The sequence below is a fragment of the Cyphomyrmex costatus genome, unplaced genomic scaffold (genome assembly GCF_001594065.2).
Source record: "Cyphomyrmex costatus isolate MS0001 unplaced genomic scaffold, Ccosl1.0 scaffold441, whole genome shotgun sequence".
NCBI classification, from domain to species: domain Eukaryota; kingdom Metazoa; phylum Arthropoda; class Insecta; order Hymenoptera; family Formicidae; genus Cyphomyrmex; species Cyphomyrmex costatus.
In genome coordinates, this window is record NW_017278652.1 from 820006 (window position 1) to 841080 (window position 21075).

The 21075-nt window shown below is 30.7% G+C and overlaps 2 protein-coding genes across 2 annotated transcripts; both read left to right on the forward strand.

Annotated features, from left to right (window-relative positions):
- Positions 1-2411: 2411 nt before the first annotated feature.
- On the forward strand, positions 2412-7908 carry pins (G-protein-signaling modulator pins). Its single transcript, XM_018544450.1, has 8 exons — positions 2412-2525; positions 3184-3549; positions 5459-5601; positions 5688-5927; positions 6426-6900; positions 7110-7327; positions 7434-7578; positions 7705-7908. Exons 1-8 carry the CDS (start codon positions 2481-2483, stop codon positions 7906-7908), a joined length of 1836 nt encoding a protein of 611 aa, XP_018399952.1. The 5' UTR covers positions 2412-2480.
- Positions 7909-13812: 5904 nt separating this feature from the next.
- Positions 13813-20196, forward strand: LOC108777541 (uncharacterized). Its single transcript, XM_018544457.1, is given in 9 exon segments — positions 13813-13820; positions 14047-14268; positions 14483-14602; positions 14702-14916; positions 15535-16003; positions 16288-18230; positions 19019-19625; positions 19898-19917; positions 19919-20196. Coding segments are annotated over 8 exon segments (3705 nt in total). The 5' UTR covers positions 13813-13820; positions 14047-14072; the 3' UTR covers positions 20054-20196.
- The last annotated feature ends 879 nt before the right edge of the window (positions 20197-21075 follow it).

Here is a 21075-nt window from a genome sequence, read left to right on the forward strand (position 1 = left end):
TTATTTACCAAAATAATAAAATCTATTTTTAAGGTATAAAGCTCGGGTTGTAACATAGTGTTAAAATAAAGTTTTAAAATATATGTTTTATGATTATATTCAGATTTCTCAGATTTATAAATTATTCCAGTTCTTGTAATCAATTTTGTATCATGTGCATTCAGATTTAGTGCATCTAATTTTATAACTCTTGTCACGTAAGGAACAAATATGGTTATAATGGATGATCCATCAATAAGAAAATTTGAATCCATTGCTTCATTGGGATTTTCTAATATGTTATTCATTGTTAGAGATAGCGTTATGTCGTAGTGTATCGGTATTATACGTATTAATTTTATATTTGGAGTATATTCATCATATAACAAGTCTCCCATAACAATAGCAGATGTCATAATAATAAGCATTAATATGCTATGTATAAATTCCATATTTATGTTGCGTCAATTGTTAGTCAAGAATTTACAGAAGTGTTTCTAATTTATAGAAAATAAATAATTATATGAGTTATATACTTATTATACGTTAAAAGATTTTAAGGGATAATTTCTCACATGAATTCAAAACGAAAATTCATTGGCCATATATGTTCGAATATCACTAGAATTAAAACTTTATAGTTTCTCCTCTAAATAACTTTCTGAAAGTTTTTAGAAAAACAGAATTTTCCCTTCAACCTTGTATCTTTGAAATTAAACCGTTTCAAACATATGATTATACAAAATTTTCGTTTCAAAATTTGTGTGAAAAATCAAACTTAATTTTTTATAGATATAAGTAAAGCAACTGAGCTATCTCTTTTTCAAATTACTGCAATTATATAAAATCATTATTATATAAAGTTGCAACAAACAACTTTTTAACTATTTATTGTTTCTATTATTTTAATTACGGTATTAATTAATTATATTAGTTTAAAAAATTCTTTCTCTTATTTTATATCATTACTACGATTTATTTTTCAAAGTAATGTTATATGATTAAGTTATGATTATAATTTTAACAACTTACCTAATATAGTAAAATTATTTTATTAATGTATCATTTTTTGAATAATTTACAGTATTCTATGATTTATTAAGATATAAGACATGAAAATTTTATTAAACACCTTCGTTGACTTACTCTTTTAAAATATCCTCACAGACTAATGTTATTGCGATAACCGATTTTATAGTAAAGTACGAAACGTTGTTTTTGATAAACAACTTTTTATTTTGATTATTTTAGAAACTTGAAATAACTATCAACGTTGATTGTTCCTTCTTGTCTAACTCACTAATAGCATGGAAGAGAACCACAAAAACATGGACATTACTCTGCGAGTCAAAATGTCCACTCTCAGCTCTCTCAAGTTTCTCTTTGTATTATACAATGCAATTACAGATGTTAAAATAAAAATTTGAGAAAATTGTATTATTACAATAATCAACATTTTTTAATGTATGTATAACATATATATTTTCACCTTTGTTTTAAAATATTTTATTTAAATTTTATTAAATTTCTTTTTTTTAGCTGAGGTAATATTTTTCGCAATAAAAATTAATTAATTACAGATTTTAATTTATTACTCAACATTATTAAGACCGATTAAAGAGCATCAAAAATTGTTAAATTGCAAAACAATTAACTCGTGATATTATTGCGGTAGTTTCGTAGAGTTACGTTTCAAGACCGAAAAATTGTTCGGCGCGAAATTTAAAAGACTATATATGTAATATATAAATTCACACACGGAATTATAATAGCATCTAAGATCCAACTCGACCGATTTCTTATTGGTTGTGTTTCTCACATGTATGGTCCTATAAGATTTAATATTTAAATATTTTTTGTTTATTAAATTTATTTTAGTAAAATTTTATTAAAATAGAACAAATAAACATATACTACAAAAAGCTTAATAATAATAACTCTGTGTGACTTGATTTAACAACTCTCATGTTATCATTAAAAATAAGTTATTAAATTTAAAGAAATTTAACATATTTTCTGGAAATATTTATATATATAAATTTAAAATACAAACATTCTGAAAAAATTTATAAGAATTTTTTTTCACCAGACATAGCATCCGAAAATTAAATGGTATATACATTATACCTACTATACAAAAATGCGCATGCGTACAAAAATGGTGGGGACATACGTTTCCTATACATTCCCGCATGTGTCAAAAGTTTCCCATCTGGGTTCACCGATACCGACGGCGACGGCGCCATTTGTTTGGACGCGCTCCAGAACCGTTTCGCGTCGGAGCAGCTCTTCACTCCGGAGTAAAAGGATCTAGAGCTATACTTGGAGGATAGCGCAACAATGAGCTGATTCCTACAATTGGAGTTCTCAAGTATCATGCTACGAGGAGCAATTACATTTATTTTACGAACCGATAGCAACGTACAGCCGCCTTGCTTCAACGGCGTTTGAACGAGTCGGATCTTATTCTGTTGAAGAAGAGGTGTTACGAATAGGCTAGAATGTCTTTAAGCGCCAGCGCGGAGAATCTGTCGTCCGAGGGACAAGTGAGTGAATCAACGTCCACTTAATGACACTGAGCTTCCCACGCGTGACTCATGCTTATCGCTGCCACACCTGTTCCTTTATACACAATTTTGTTTCGTACAATCATTTACTCCGTTTTACCATGGTATAACTTATATTTCGGAGTGGGCTTACAAAGAAATATACTTTACCTCAGTTTTTATGTTCTGGAGCAAACTTTGTTATATTTGTATTAAGAATAGTCTAATTTATGTTCAAATTACGTTACAATAATTAATCCAATATTAAGCTTAACATTTTCCCATCTTTAATTTTCCGCTGTCAAGCTTTGCTTTATCTTCTATTTTTTAAATCTACTTTATGGAACAAATTTTTTATCTTGTCTGTGTAACATTTTTTAATGTATAGTTAATATATCGCAAACGTTTGCACGATTTGTAATTTGTATAATTTTAAAAGATGTGCATTTAATATTAGTAACTGTTAAATTGGATTTATTCAATATATTATTTTACAAATTTTCCAATATGACTCTATAATTTTAATATATTTCACTAACAATTCCATGAATGCTTCTTTATAATGTGCATAATCTGTGACAACAATTACATAACTGAAAATACAGAACTTCCTGTCAGAGATAATTCCATGTAATATAATGTTTGTAACGTTTATCAGAATAGCGAGAGATGGAACATGTGTCTGGAACTAGCGCTGGAGGGTGAACGCTTATGCAAAGCTGGCGACTGCAAATCCGGGGTGGCGTTCTTCCAAGCGGCAATCCAGGCTGGCACGGACGATCTGCGAATACTAAGTGCTATCTACAGCCAACTGGGTAACGCGTACTTCTACCTGGGTGACTATGTCAAAGCAATGCAGTATCACAAGTTAGATCTGACTCTCGCCAGGAATATGGGTGACAAACTAGGTGAAGCAAAATCTAGTGGAAATCTGGGAAACACGCTAAAAGTTATTGGAAAGTTTGACGAAGCCATGATATGCTGTAAGAGGCATCTGGAGATATCTAGAGAGATAGGGGATAAGGTAACTATATTTCGATAAGGGAAAAACAGCCGATACTGATATACCACTTTTTATTTCTTAGATATATTACAAATGTATTAAAAAATTACGAAAAAATTATTCTAGATCGTATTTAAAATTGATTTAGAAACTATAATAAAAAATTATTCCAATGAAAAGTAGTAGGTATTGTTTATCTCTATGCTCTAATAAAAATCTATGAAAATGAATTATAAAATAATAATAAAGAATTTCAATTTTTAAAGTATTAATATTGTAAATATTCGAGGTTATTTATATGAAATTGTATGCGGAACAGATTAGTTGTTCTGTAAATAAATAAAATATTTATTTGTTTTAAATTTTTACTACTAATTTGGAAATCGCAATGAAACATTTCATAAATTATTCTGAACGCTTAAGAACCTGATATAATAAAACTGAGATTTTTGTAACTCTATTATTACATTTTAGTTTATAACAATAAAGTAATAGTAAATAAAATAAATAAACTATAAAAGTAGCAAACTGCAATGTTCACGAAACATTGATATTTTAATACTACATTTGGACATGGAGATAATTCGCGAACGCTTAGCTTTTTCGTATAGAAAATTCCCGTAGGAACTTCAAAAGTATTTATTATAAATTAGAAAATGTCAATACTATTTCTAACTTTGTAATAATTAACTGTTGTATAAACAAACAAAAATAAGCATCTGAGAAACTGAATCTTAAAACTAACATTATTATAGATAGTAATGCACATTTTTCTTATTATTTCTCTTTCACAGCTACTATCTATATACAAAGTACATACAAGTTAATAACGTATATAATGATTTTTCTAGAATCCTTTTCAATATAAAATATTATCTTTGTCAATTTATACGCATATACTGTTTTGCAAGGCAACGTCTATATCACGACTATACTATATAGATGTAGAGAAAATTAGGTTAGGATACTCCCTTATTATCTATGTTACTGATGTGTACTGCTTTATGCTACACCTTATAATCTTATATTATATTTAAAACTGCACTATATAAGAGAAATATAAATAAAATAATTTTAAGAAATTTTGTAAACATATGTAAAATAATTTAATATTGTGTCAGTAGTATACGCTCATTATTATTTAAACTACAAAATTTGCAAAAAGATTGTAAGAATTTTATTTTGTCATTTAAAGAATTTGTTTTTGTTTTCTAGTTTACTTTATATCAAAACAAGCTACGAATATACAAATTAATATATATTTTTATTTTTTTAATTATTTAAGCAGATTTAAGCAAATCATTTTTACGATATATTCTACATGGTTATTTTATTTGTAAAATAAAAAATGTACATTAGTCATTACATAATGCCTAAAAATATTATAAAACATTATAAAGATCTAATTTACAAAATGCAATGCAGAACAAAGCAAAAAAATTTAATTAATATTAATAAGGTTAACACTGAATAAAATTATTTCATAAAATTAAAAAATATTATCATTAAATATAAACATTTATTGATAATTATTTAATAATTAATAAATATTTTGCAATTAAATTGACTTATTCATGTTTCATGTTGAAACAGAATAAATCATAAAAGTGAGATCTTTGCTCAAACAACTGCTACAAAATGTTACAACTTTTATTATACAATTTCTTGTTTTATTTATGCCTGGCTTATTAATGTTTTTTTTTTATTTTTCCATTTCATGCATGACATCAAGGATTATACAACAACATCGAAGTAATGCGAATAGAAAATATAAAAGCTTATCACAGAACTGCGTAGATCATTAGTGATCAATAGTATTAATATTGTACCATAATTTTATATATTTGTTTCGTGTTTTTCTCTTTATGTTTTATTTAAACATTTTATAATTTAGTTTATGCTTATAAAATTATAATTCCTTTATGTGTAGCTTAGCGAGGGAAGAGCCCTATACAATTTAGGAAATGTATATCACGCCAAGGGCAAGCAAGCGGGTAGAATAGGTCATCAGGATCCAGGAGAGTTTTCTGAAGATGTTCGACAGTGCTTACAACAGGCAGTGCGCTATTATGAGTAAGATTTAATCCAAACAATTGTTTCAATTAATTTTAAAATTTATGTTGTATATATCTATTAGAGTGCCTTTCTTTTTTTTACAGAGAAAATTTAGATCTTATGAGGGAACTGGAGGATTCCGCTGCTCAAGGTAGAGCGTGTGGCAATTTGGGCAATACATTCTATTTATTGGGCGATTTCCAACAGGCTATTTATTATCACAATGAACGTTTAAAAATCGCCAGAGAATTTGGCGATAAACCAGCCGAAAGAAGGGCCAACAGCAATTTAGGAAATTCACACATATTTTTAGGCGAATTCGAGAAAGCTGCACAGCATTATAAGTAAATATGGTTTTACCAAATTATAATTATGCATCTTTGTAGTTTTGCTCAAATAGCATGACGTTTAACTTTTTGGAAATAATGAATTTATGTCCGTTTGATGCAGAAAATTTGATTACACAAGTTTAGCGAACATTTTTAACTTACGTTTCTGAAATGTAAAATTATCAACAATTTTAGTGCTTACATATTATACGTATATTTTAAGAATTCTGAATTACTACAACAGAATATCACTTATTATATTTTTTGATAAACATCTCAATTATTCCTACCATTATTTATTTTATTTATTTCTCAAATAAATATATCTGTTTAAATTTGTTTTAAAAATAAAAAAGAATATTTATAATTAAATAAGACATGCTACCGGCAAGTATCGTAAAATAATTGCTAATGCAGTTATACAGCTTCGAATTGCTACGGAAAGGGTTTAAATAAATTCGCAATTTAGAAAATTATATATATCAACAATTAAAAGTTTTGTTCAATGTTTAGGAGGACGTTAGTTCTTGCACAAGAATTGGGAGATCGCGAGGTAGAGGCTCAAGCATGCTATTCTCTGGGAAACACGTATACTCTTCTGCGCGATTATTCGGCGGCTATCGAGTATCACTTATGGCATCTGAGTATAGCCCAGCAATTGAAGGATCGTGTCGGCGAAGGACGCGCCTGTTGGTCGCTGGGTAATGCTTACGCTGCTATGGGCAATCATGAGAAAGCGCTACACTACTCGAATTTACATCTGCACATCTCGAAAGAATTGGAAGATCAAATGGGCCAAGCTACTGCGCAGATGAACGTTGATGACCTACAAAAAATCCTTGGTCTAGAAAAAAATCAACAGGAGAGCAACAAGGAGAATCTGAACACACAGAAATTAACTACAAACGCGACGTCGAATGTTCCGACAACTATGCCTAGTAGATATAGACTCAGGCGACAAAGTATGGACAATCTTGATTTAATTAAGGTTTGTACAAATTTTCTATTGTTGAAACAATACTGAAATAATGAATTAATTTAAATCTTTTAATTTTAAGCGCTAGTAATAATTGATATTGAAATATCAAAATTAAAATTAAGTTAATAAAAAATTACATAAAAAAATTAAAATTTTTTAATGTAAAACACATATTATATTTCACTAAGTTAATAAAACTAATTGTTGTATTTAATCAGCTCACACCTGATGCAAAGCAGAAAGATAAAACGGAAATCGTGTTGGACAAAGAGGACAATGTTGCGTCGCAACCTTCTCAAAAGGAGGAAGATAACTTTTTTGATCTGCTATCCCGGTTTCAATCAGGCAGAATGGATGACCAACGTTGCGCGCTCAACACGAAGCGCAATCCAAAATACCAAACGATTACTCCCGAAATATCAGACGTGGACGACAAGTACGTGAAAATATTAATTTCATTCTTCTGAATAGGCATTAGTGATCGACTCATCATGATATTACACTTATAGTATCTAACGGATGTTTGACAATTTTATTTTTAGAGATGGTGAGGATTTATTAGAATTAATTGCTGGAATGCAAAGCAAACGAATGGATGAGCAAAGAGTGACGTTACCCTATCTACCAGGGCTGAGTACTAATCAGGATTCGGACGATTCCTTTATTGAGATGCTTGTCAGATGCCAGGTTTGGATTTAACTTGATGCACTGTCGAAATTGTCACGTTACTCATTTATTATGCATCGTTTCGAACATTTTCCTTTGTGACAGAAAGGACACCTCGTACAAAGAATTGTATATGTTTGCTTTCAGAGTTCGCGTCTAGAAGATCAACGAAGTCCTTTACCGGCTGCATCAACGTTGCAAGACGCCGAGGAGGAAAGAGGTCGAAGAGCCAATGGAAAATCTCAATCAGGATCCACAGTGCCCGAAGAGGATCTCTTCGCTCTAATCCAAAGACTTCAAGCTGGTCGGATGGAGGATCAAAGGGCTTCCGGACCTGGCAAGGCATGCTAAACTCGCAAAAACAGACGATGACTTAATTCCTCACGAAATCCTTTCATTTACTAATTTTTTTAAATTTACGTATCCTTGATTACATCGATGCCTTTATTTGTTCATCACTACGATTTTGCTTTCTTGATTACTTAATAGAGAAGAATTTATATAATGTCTGATCGGTCTGGTTCTGATTCAAAAAAGCAATGACTCAAATTATCTGGTTGTAAGAATCAAATATCGTACCGGATCGACCAAACTTACAATTAATAAAAGCAGGAAATACACGTGTTACGCAAAGCATGATCTCAGTAAGTAAAATGTTAACAGAATGTTGACAGATTGGCAGCAAATTTGATAAGAAATATCAACAGACTTACATCAACTGTGACCATATTTTACTTCTATAGACAGAACTTGTTTATATAATCAGATAACAGATTGGCAGCGAAAACCGAGCAGTATCTGAGGATAATCTGGCGGCAGACTGACAACAGAAACCGGGTAAGAGTTACAAATCCTGGTTGATTTTTGCCGTCACACAATCCGCTGGCATAGCTTTGTTATTTCTGATGGCAGTTCGCCGATATCGTCAGATATTACAAACTCTGTGTGAAATTTGTTGCCTTTCTGCCATCAGAAATTGGTAGCACAATCTGTTCAAAATCTAGCTGTCTCTGCAGATTTGGCTATCTGGAATTATTTGCTATTCTGTCACTGAAAACGTGAAACAAACTGAAATATTTTGCATAGACCTTACATTTAACTCGAGATACTTAAAAGATACTTATAAGATACATGCTGATCTTTAATGTTTGCTATTTGGAAAACTATTATCCTCTTTTTCAAATATATAGAAATAATTGAAGAACTGAATTCGTTTTTGCACTCAGGCCTTTGATTCCGTTCAGATAGACTTATTCATTCACGTAGACTGCCGCGACTAGAATGGTGTAATTGTTAAGTAATTGATACTCTCCTAATCGATATTCTGTATTCGAGAAAAAAGGATTAGATCTGACTAGGGGCTCTATTCATTCCATTTTTATCGATAGTTGTCAATTACACAGCTTTTTTCATTCATTCTTTCGATAACGTAACATCCCAAAATCAGGGCCTATCTCTCGTATGTATCATACTTATATCCGTGATACACACGCGGGTTGTACACAAATGATTGTCTAAGACGGGGCTTATAATTTAACGCCGGTTCGAACCGAACGATAATTCAAGAAATTTTCTTGGCAATAGATGATGTTCTTGATAGTTTGCTAGTCCGCTGAAAAAAATGCGTGGAAATTTCTCGGATCTGTCGAGGTCGATCGAACGAGTCTCCTATCATGGTAGACTCGCGCGTTGTCCACTATGTAGTTGCGCAACTTTTTTACTATACAAAATATCTGCGCAACAATTCATAACGACACTGACAACTATCAGTAGACGTGTATATAGAATAAGGCCTCAGATCAAATTATATCTTGGCAAATTAAATTATATCTGTTCAAATACGCTCAGATATACAGACTTCTCATATCTGCGTAAATTTGATCATATATGTTTGTATGTAATTACATATGGAGTGTACACCATTTATTGACCAGATGTCACGCCATATATGTATTAACATTCAGTGTGAATCATCAAAGTAATTTTATAGTTCTCGTATGATTACAGAGATGAAGCAGCACTAGATGTACATGGCACAGCTTAAGATGTTTTTTTATGCTGATATTCGATCCTCATTTTTAGCGTCAAAATAGGTCATGTAATTAAAATTGTCGCTTGATATTCACATTAATTTTTTATCGAGTGATCTGTTTTGACGCTAAAAATGAACGTCGAGCGTCAGCATGAAAAAACACCTTTAAACTGGATGATCACTTAAGAGCACCATAAAATTAATTTCTACGAATTCAAACCAGGAAACGTTTTCTATTATCATAATTTTGTCGTAATGTATTGTGAAATATGATACTAACCGATAATACTTATTTTAGCGATAAGATTAAATTAATTAATATTATTGTATATGAAAAATTTTATTAGAGTGGAGTCAGATGTGGTTATATACATTCAGATCTGGTCAGATAGAAATAATTTGCAGAGTTGACCAGATTTGTGTGTTGAAACTGATATGATTATATTTCGGCAGATCTAATTCTTTTTTCTCGAGATAGTTTAGCAACTGCTAGAATCCGGTTTGTGCGAAAGCATTACAATGCAATAATGAGAAAAATTTTTCTGTTGATCGTCTAGTAATAACAACTGCCGTTAGTTTCTGTTGATTGACTAAATTATTATTGAGTAATATGAGCTGCATTCTCAATAAATAAGTTATTTGCCAGACGTAATATGTCACGACAGTTAGATGTAATGCTTTTGCGGATCGACGATAGTCGTGATTTATGTGACATGCCAGTAACTAGCATCAGTTTTAGTATTATCAAGATTTTTATAATGCCTGCTTTACACGGGTTTGTAATTGCGCGTGCAAAACAGGTTTTTCAAACACTGCCAGTTTGAGGGCGTGAATTATTTTCAGACATTCGCGTTCGCCAGATAAACGCGGAGGGCCATTCACATTCTCAAGAGATTGTAGATTTATTATTTTATACACATACATACATATATATATATATTTTTTGTGCGTATTTCGATTTACTTCCATTTCTATAAGGAGAGAAGCAGGATTATTTTTTTAAAGAATATATATTACGCGTGGAAACGTTATTTACAGCGGATGAGGAAAGTACTTGCGTACCGCTGAGTTTCGCTATTAATATAGTTCTCTTGATTATTAAGTAGTTGCGAATAGGTAATACTAATAAATAAATTATGTATATTATACGGGAAAAGTCAAAAAGTAAAGTGTGCTTATAATTTTCTTTTATGACATGTGAGACATTATGTGTAGCATTTTTTCTGCATTTATTTACAAACAGAAGCTTTCAGTCATGACTGAAGTTAATTAACTTTTCTAAAGCTTTTAAAACTCTACATTTACGTAAGATTTAGCTATATTGTTAATTACATGGGTACGTTAATAAGAAATTGCTAAATATATCGATTCTACATTCTACAAGTTAGTACACTTTATTTCTTGATTCACTTTCACGTATGAGACATGTTATACATATAGTTGCTGCTGAAACAAATATTTTTGAAGGATTTTAGATAGAAAGAAAGTTATAAATATTTATAGTTTAAAAATCACGGTGCATGAATATTACTTTTACTTAATGTGTGTTCAATAGGATGGAGATTTGTAGCGAATATCAGTGCCAAAGATGCTCGATACACTAAAAAAAAGGATCCATTAAAATCGCTGGAGAAACTTTTCTCAGAATTTTTCAAATAATTTTATAACTTTTCAGAAAATTTTTCAAATTTTTTATACAAATTGGAACACTTTTAGATATACCGAGAAAGTCTAAGCTACATCTTTTCTAGAATTTTTCACATATGTAAATTCTGAAATATATTAAAAAATTTTTAAGATTCTCTTTCCATAATTTTTTATAAAATCTTATAAATTCTGAAAAGGTTTAAAAAATATTTTATCAGAAATTATAAAATAAGAAGTCTTAAAGTCTTAGAATGATTTATAATCCATATATAAAAAAATTGTAAGAAAAGTATAGACTTTCTCAATATTTTTCAAAAATATTCCAATTTGTATAAAAATTCTGTAAAAAATTTTTATTAGACAAGGAGAAGAAAAGTGAGCTTGACTGAATTTTTTTTACGTCGTTGTCGCACAAATTTTTTCCGTGAAGGCATATTATCATTGTAATTATACTATAGAAGTATTGACGAACGATATTAAAAACTGATGATATGTTTAACATTATTTCTAATTTGCGAAATATTAGATATTCGTTCAATTTACCTTATTGTATTTATTCTTCACGGTTAGAGAATTACACTTTCAGCGTATTTTCAATTTAAGATATAATTTCTGAACTTTGAAAACTTGGTATATGTTATAATATAAAATATCTGTTAGTTTAACGGACTTTCATTTAAGGACTTAAATTAGGACTTTTAACTAATTAGTCGAATATGGAGAATGTGTTAGCTGTAGCGCTTCATCTGTTCTAATGATCAAATGTATGTATATAATTAAATAATTTCATGCCAATTAAAACGTCGACTTAGCGACAAGCCGAAATGCAACAACATTGTTATGCAAAAAACGAAAAATTATCGATAAGAAATCTAACAATAAGTTGACAGTTGATTCAACAAGAGTGCAAGAATAGTGATATATTAATTATCAAATCGAAATCGCTGAATCTTCTGCTATGTTACGAAAGTATAATTGTTATGAAATTATAATTGCAAAAAATTGTATATAAATGGATAGAATTTAGATTTTATCGAAGAAAGGACTGAAACTATATTGCTGAGAATATTAAATGACAAATCACGCTGTTTGTAGAACTATCATAGTTCTTGTGGAATTCCTTTTCTTTATATTATTATTTCTTAAGATTTTAGAAATTATGTATTGTTTTATCTTAATCTTTTTTGTATAACAAACATTCGTTATAATGTACTATACGTTACATAGGTTCTTCTTCTACTAATCGATATGTAATTTTTAGTTTCCTGACCATCGACGAGGTATAAATACATTCCATTCTGTCCATATGATAGTGTATAATATACATATAAAGGATAAATAAAAATATATATACTTTTTTCAGAATTAAGAGTAACATTTACAATTGATCGTTACACTCTATACAAATTCCTATACCTCTTGAAGATGCAGTTTTCAGAGTTTTACTTTTTATTTTTCTTGCAATATGTCAGAAAAGTCTAAACGTTTCTTCACCGCTAAGAATGATCATCATCCTGACCCATATGTTGCATACGAATGGCCGGAATGGAAAGACTCTGATTTAAATAACGAGAAATGGGAGATTCCTAAAGACGGTCCAGATGGTCTATTCCTAGACGCAGAACGTGTCATAATGCCTTGGTCTTTAGAACCTGACCGTTGGATACGAGCAAAGGATTTGAAATATTTAACTGTACCATCACTATTTTAATTGTGTACTTTAAATTAAGAACATTAATTTTTTGAATTGACATACTCCCTTACTTTAAAAGTGACGAAATACTCTCTCTCTCTTTCTCTCTCTTTTAATCTTTAAGTTATTATTATAAATAAATTAAGTAAATATTATTCTATTTCATCCAAAGTGAATTAATTTAACTCCATTAAAAAAACATCAAAATTGTTACTCAAAAAAAGTGGTTTAAAATATATCGTTAAAATTATTAAAACTGAAAAAGAATTAAAAAATGTAAAACAAAAAATCACAAAAATGACATTTAATCGTGTTAAGAGTATCTTCTTTTGTCCATATTATTTGATCAACATATTATTTGAGTCAACAACTTTTTCAAGTTAAAAACGGCTTTTTCCCTTTTTTGAAAAACTTGTTGAATTGTATCACTTTGAAGTAAGAAAGCGATTATTAAGTTCTAATTAAGCCAAGACAACAAAGTGTTATATATTAATGTACATAAACTTTATAAAAACGGTAATGCTCTTCAGGCTCCTCCGACAGTATATACAATGACCGTGGAATATCCTGATTTGGTTACAAACAATAAGCATCTGTTACACAGCGAGGTATTTTTTTAACTGTAATTTAATATAACATTTAATGAGTTACAAATTGCTGTAAAGCGAATAAGCAGCGTTAATAATAATAGCAATTTCCAGTTTGTGAGATGGTTCGTGTCCGCGTTGGTAAACTTGCAATATTGCGGCCGAGAGGGTTTAGAAATCAGCGGGGAGAGCTCGAATTTCACTTGGATCAATCGCTATAATCCCTGGTATGGTTGGATGCATGTGTATTCCATGAACAAAGCTGGGAAAGACGTTCAGCATCGACCCATAATAAATCCAAACGGTAGATATGACATTATATTTAGTTCGTAATATTATAGTTCGTAATATTTTTGTTGATTTATATAGAAATTTTCTAAATTCTTTGTTTGCATTGTTAAATCTCAGATTCAAAGATTGATAATGATTTTTCAAAAACAAAATAAGTCTATTATTTTCTGTCTATATATGCATATTGCTTGAACCATTTCGATTCCAACTAACAAATAATATGCGTAAATATCTTCTAGGAAAATATGTTGTAAGATTACATTACATGGGGTGCTGGCGTCGCATCCTAGTAGACGATATCATTCCTGTGGATAAAAACGGCAAGCTCCTTTTACCAAGCACATCCAACAACTTCGAATTATGGCCGATGCTTCTCGCTAAAGCATTGCTCAAACTGGCCTCATTGACTTGGATCAGACACCGCGAGATCGTCGACTTCCATCCAATCACTTGTTTTACAGGTGGACATAATGTCCGTTTTATTTCATTCTATTGTTTTGTTTTCAATAGAATAATGTAATTACTTTGGTCCAAAAAATTTCTTCCTTTAAACTAATTTCCAACAACTCGTTTCAAAATCTATTGTTATGAATGAATTAATAAATCGACATAATTTATCCTGTTGACGATTTTAAGAAAGATTCTATAGTAATATAAATTTTAATAGTAACACAGGCTGGACCTGCTTGACAATGAACATCGCACATCTGACGTTACAAGACAAATGGGATTTCCTAATGAAATATTCCGAACATTTTGAGTGGACTTCGCAAACTGCACAAGATTATATTTCAAGTATGTACATCAAATGTATAATATATACATGTCCATAACGATCTATTGGCGTTTCTTTGATTACCACATTATGTTATTCCCTCCTGTATTTCCAAATAGAAAACTCTGTGAATATGATCAACGAGACAAAGAAACTCGGAGAAACTCCGCAGTCGCTTACTATCGAAGTCAAGAAATCTCAACCAATCGCACTTTTCCTTCTCTTGGACGATATACAAGCACTCGGAAGCGATGCAGTGCCTGGTCTGTCGCCTTGCTGGGATCACATAATTCATATCATCCAGTCGCGTGATATTCCTCTAGATCCTAAAGATGTAAGAGGATCAAGTCTTGATTCAATGACTCTATCTCTTGACGGATATCGCTATAACTTATTACATAGGAAAGCCCAGATAGCACAGATAACAATGATAAATTAAAAAATTTGCTTTTCTAAATTCTTTACGTGTAATCTGTTCATAACGAAATTTTCTTTTCTATCTGAAAAAGAGTTCAAAATTGGTGATATAAAAATGAAATTTTTCGGAATTCCTAAGAATAGTTTTGAATCAGTAATAGGACTAAAGCAGAATATATTTCATAATTCCGGAATTTAAAAAGAATTATTTTAATTCTCTTCTCTCTCTCTCTCTCTCTCTCTCTCTCTCTCTCTCTCTCTCTCTTTGTGCTGTCTGGGAAATAATAAGGAAATAATAATAAAATAATAAGGATAAAATAATTTTAAAAAATAAAGAAAACGTCTTGAAAGAAATAAAACTATTAACATTATACAAATATAATAGTTCTAAAGTCTAAAACGCGTATAAAAAATATCAGAATATTAGAAATACTAGAAATACTAGATACCTCTCTTAAATGTTTTTATTATATTAAAAAATTTTTTTCTTTTTTGTGCGTATTATAATTGGCTCTAATTTAAATTATTTTCCAAGGTAAAACCGCCATTAGCAAAGTGGAAATTTCATCGCTGGTTAAAATGGGCTGTTTCGCGAAATATGATCGATCCTGCCGACTACTTCGTCCCGATTCGTTACTTGAAAGTGATCAGTCCTCTCAAGGAGTGCAACAGGAGCGTTGTTCGTGATAAAAGTGACGTTGCAGGAAACTTGATCTCTTCAAACGAGATCGAGCGGTCTGATAAATTTACTCGGAGAATAATGAGATCTCAGAGAATATCAGATTTGCCCACCGCATCGAAAGAAAAAGCAACGGAAGACGTCAATCGATGGATCGACTTCAACAAGATGACCTCATATGTGACGGAGGTATATTTGTTTTACAAGCTGGAATACTTCCAGCAATCAATTCAAGTAACAGACGACTTAAGGGTAGCCAATGAGAATCATAAATCAGAAGCAGCAAAGGCTGCTTCAATAAAAGAAACTGGAAAGGAGACAACAGGTATACTTTCACTTTTAGAGAGAATTCTAATCAATATTTTATAGAGAATATATGTATAAGAATATATATCAATTATAAAAAGAAATGATCAAATATCTTATTGTAGCTTTCTTGTTGTAGATTTCTTATTGTAACTTAAGACTCTTATCTCAAAGAATTTAGATATTCATAAATTGAAGATTAATGTTAAAAATAGATTGAATTCTTCTTTTCATAAACAAGATAACACATACTGAGATTTCGACCCAATTTTCTTAAAATTTTTTTTATTTGAAAACTTACAGACACTTACAACAATATTGGCAAGATTCAAAAATCCAGATACAAACCTCTTTATTTATTCTGCGATTCCCCAAAGAAAAAATTTTTCTTGATCAATCTTTACGCCGCACCGAAGAAGAGAAACGATTTGCAAAAGAAGGATTACTTAATCTTAGAAAAGTACAACTGGTTTATTACATCGAATTTATCGGATCAATCGATAATCATTTCTACAACTGGCAACAAGTCAACTATTGTGGAATTGGAAGTTGGCAGGCAACTTTTGCAGATTTACAGTCGTTTGGACTCAGGTCTGATGATTATTTCTTCAGATATGAATTTTTATCTCGGAGATCGGGCGACTGTGCAACAACTGATGACCACAGAGTCTTGTAGAATCGAAGAGATATCGAAAATAATTAGCGATAACCTCTGTAAAGCTTATCGATCGTTTGGAACAAGTAATTATCCAGCAATGTTAAAAAACTTTTACCAAAGCTACATGCCTAACTTGCAGTTTGCTTCTTCAAGAGAAAATAAAAATTTTCGGAAGCTAATACACCATTTCTTTATGGAAGAACAAGTTCAATTAATCAGGAAGATTGTTTCCGACGAAGAACTAGGAGACATTCTTCACTCTTTAAGAATATTTTTTTTAAATCCTCATATACATATTAGATCAGAATCTTTTGATTTAATAACAAATGAAAAAACTCTTCAAGATCTTACAATAAGAAAAACTTCGAAAATATGGTTTTCCACATCAAGCAATTGTGAAGAAGTTTTAAATCAAGCTGCAACTACAATTCAATCCTTTCTCAAGATGGCTCTCGTCAAGGGATATAAAGAACTTCATAATCCTAATCATGCTCTCCATACACAGATTCGTGAACGACTCTTGAAGATATCGTATCTATTTGATGTATCTCTCGCAAGTCGGTTACTAAGAAATGTCATTAGTCATCATGATAACCTGCGTGATCTGTATCCCTGTTCCGAAGACTTCATACATGTTCTGAATATTCAGGAGTGCAAAGGTGTCCTGAGAAACATCAGGCACGAACAGTACTTTCCAATTACCAGACTCGTCGTGAATCCTAAGCCCACAAAGATGGTACTCGTCGCCTTCGAATTGCTAATCGATCTCCCTCGTTTTGCGCTACGTGTCTTTAACAACCAAAATGGACACGAGATGACGCGTCTCGTGAACCACGTGGTCCCAACTCATTACGAATATGTTCCGGATGGTTACACGGTGTTCGCTTACAGCTGGAGCGATAAGCAGCATTTTAAAGAGCTCGACTGGACAATTCGTATGATTACCATAAAAGGTGACCCAATGCTCTGTCAACTGGATGAGCAGCAACCTTTGTCCTTCGAGAGCGAATCACCAAGACTGATAATCAACGAATTAATTGGTACTTATATCCCAAACGCGAGAAATTGTATCTCTCGTTGGGTTCTATGGCTACCAATGACTTCAGAAGAAAGCATCATTTCAATAAGATTAACAACCTCTTATAGCCTAACAGAAATCAAAATAAAAGTTGTCGATGAAGATGACAACATTTTGATTGACGTGGACGGTGGTTCAACGGTATTATTACCCTTAGTGATTTTAAAACATATCGCTAGAAATGAAAAAGATTATGGAATTGAGAACAATAGTCAAGATATTAGCAAAGAGACGAAAAATGAGGAGAAAAAAAGATTATATTATATAGAGGCTTTTGTACTCAATAACAGTTGGCCCCTGACGGATATCGAGTGGATAGTCGCGAACCAGGCAAAGGTGAAAAGAGTGGTAGATATTAAAACAAAGATACAGTCCGAGAATAAAGCATCATCGAGGTCAGGTTTGTTGACGGTGGGGAAGGATACAAAGCAAATCGCAAATGATGGCCAAGCTTTGGAACCACCATATTGGATTCTTCAGGTTGTTACAGATGCTCAGGACGCTGTTGAGGTACGCATTTGCTCCAATTTACCGTTGGGGGGAATCTTAGAAAATCTTTAAAAATTTACATTGAAAAAACTTAATTTATTTTTTGTATTTCTTAGGTTAATACAAAATATAAATTTTGGCTTTAATGGGTCAATTCTAAACAAACTCGTAATTTGTTATATATAATTCTCGTAACCTGTTCTCGTAAAATTTGTAAGAATTTGTTATAACTAATATTATAATTCTGTGACATATATACACCGTAACATATACAACCATTCGAAAATATCTACGACTTCTTGTAAATCTTACGGCCAGCAAGAAGCTGCCTATTAAGTTAACTTAACCTCTTACTTTAAAACTTGAAATTATTTTAAAAAATTCAAATGCAATGGAAATAATAAAACTTTTGATTCTTTTAAGATTACTTAAAAGTCAGTCTTAACTTATTTTAATGTTCTTAAATCACTTTATTTATATTATCTAAAAATTTCTTAAGTAAACTCTTAATTACTTTAAAAAATCTTAACTTTATTTAAAATAAATTTTCTTAATGGGGGGGGGGATATAAATAAAGAAATTACATATTTAGTCATTTTGTTCAAAATTTATAATAAATGTTAATTTACAGATAATTATAATACGTTCTTTAATACGACTAAATTTTTCAATACGACTAAATTTTAAATTTTCTTAAAACTTCTTATATATTTTTAGTACTTTTCATATATTTTTAGTTCTTTTTAGAAGATCAATTTTATCAAAAATTATTTTTTTGGTTCATTTTTTTATGTATTTTTATATATTAGATCTGTGAAGACAAAAATAAAGAGCAAGAAATAATACTGTTGAAAGAATCATGGTGGTCGAAGGATCCAACTCGACCTGAACGTGGAAAGATCTTGCGAGAAACTTTTTTAAATAAACATTTCTTCAAAATTGAATCTGATATATCTTTGACGTATCAAAACAGAATAGAATTGAAATTAATAGAAGACGAAGATATGGAATATTGTCTGTCGCATACAAGACAATATCGAACCTTGAAGTCACCGGAATCTTATCACTATCTACCTGCTTTGGATCTGACAAGATATATGAAAAGAAATGAGATCGCGAAGTATCAGCGAATAAACACAAAGAGTGACGATGAAATATTAAAAAATCAACATACTGCCATCATCATCGACGATCAGATAAATTATTCTGATTATTTGAAAAATTTGGATGACCTAATGAATATGCAATTACGGAAACACTTAAAGCACTTCGGAAAAAAGAAACAAAAATTCTGGCAGAGAAGGTCCTTCGTGGACGCTGTTTACGAAACAAGAAAGATCTACATTAATAGTTTGATAGAGAAAGCAGAAAGTAAAGCGATTGGGAAGAAGAATTAAGAATATTCTATTTTACGAAGTGACGTAATAACTAATTTATTACATTTACAAACATTATAATTCATCAATTAAGTAATAATACATATAAAAATGATTATAAGAGTATAACACTTAAATATTGAAACAAGAACTGAAAAGCTTGAAATAATATATATATATATATTATACACATATATATTACACATATATTATACATATATATTATAATATATATTACACATATTATAATATATATTATACATGCAAAGATATATCGAATTATTGACTATTGCAGTAAATAGAGACGTGTAGCTTTCCAGCAAGAGCCGAATAAAATGCTACTTCAAGAACGCTGTTCACTTGAAGAAGCGCATTCACGATCTATCTTTTAATAACGTCTCTCTGGCTGCCTAAGAAAGAAATAACAGCGATCCTGATTTTTCATCCGGGACCAGTCCACAAGTCTAGCAAGATTATTATGAAACTATGAGAAGAGGCATCTACGAGAGAGGGTGCTTCTAGATGAATGTACACTGTACAGTGAACGCGATAAACAACCTCGGATACTGGTGACGTACTTATCATCAAAAATATTATCGTCCCTTTTCTAATCAGACCAATAAACGAAATCACTTTTGATTTCAACGTCGAACTGACTTCAACCTTAAAACTTCTGTTTATTCAGAACTATAGTAATACTATAGTATAATCTCCGATTATAACAGAAAAAAAAATACGCAATCAAAATTCTTGTAAAATTTTTTAATATACATAGAAATATGTTTTAGGTCAATAAAGTAACACTTTCAATTAATAAAACTAACTTATAAAATATACCAAAAATTTTTCTTTTGTTAATAAGTAACTATATATATCTAGAATGAATTATGCGTGACTAAAAACGAAATAAATTATGTTCACAGCTATGACGAACTTTAATAAATAATATATAAAAATAAATATAATGATTTCATTTCTTTCAGAAACAAAAAGTTCGATATATTTTATAAGTGTATAGTATCGCGTGCGCGCAAATGTAAATGTAATTTTATTTAAAAAATATTTCTATTTTCAAATATAATGAGTAAGAATTTTTATTGTGTTTCTTGCTTCTGACGTCATAATTTAAAATATTATAAACAGAATAAATAAACGTAATGAGTAAACGGAAGTCTTAATTTCGATTTCTATTATTAATCCTATTATATTAAGCAATGAACTTTATTTTTTCAAGATCTAAATTTATGTCCAATTTAATTTTTCAATTTTCTGTTTCAATATAATTATATTTTTTTAGCGAAGTAGTTTTAGTCTGGTATGATTCTTTGTTCAAATTGTCTTAAGTTTCGATAAGGGTTTTCGATACAAATATTAAAACAAGTCAAGCCTGTTTATCCTACACGCTATACGTCGTGTCAGCTTACGCGCTGATTGCAGGTGCAGCTGCTACTGCATTCAAGATCGGCGTCAACCTAGCTAGTAATCACTGC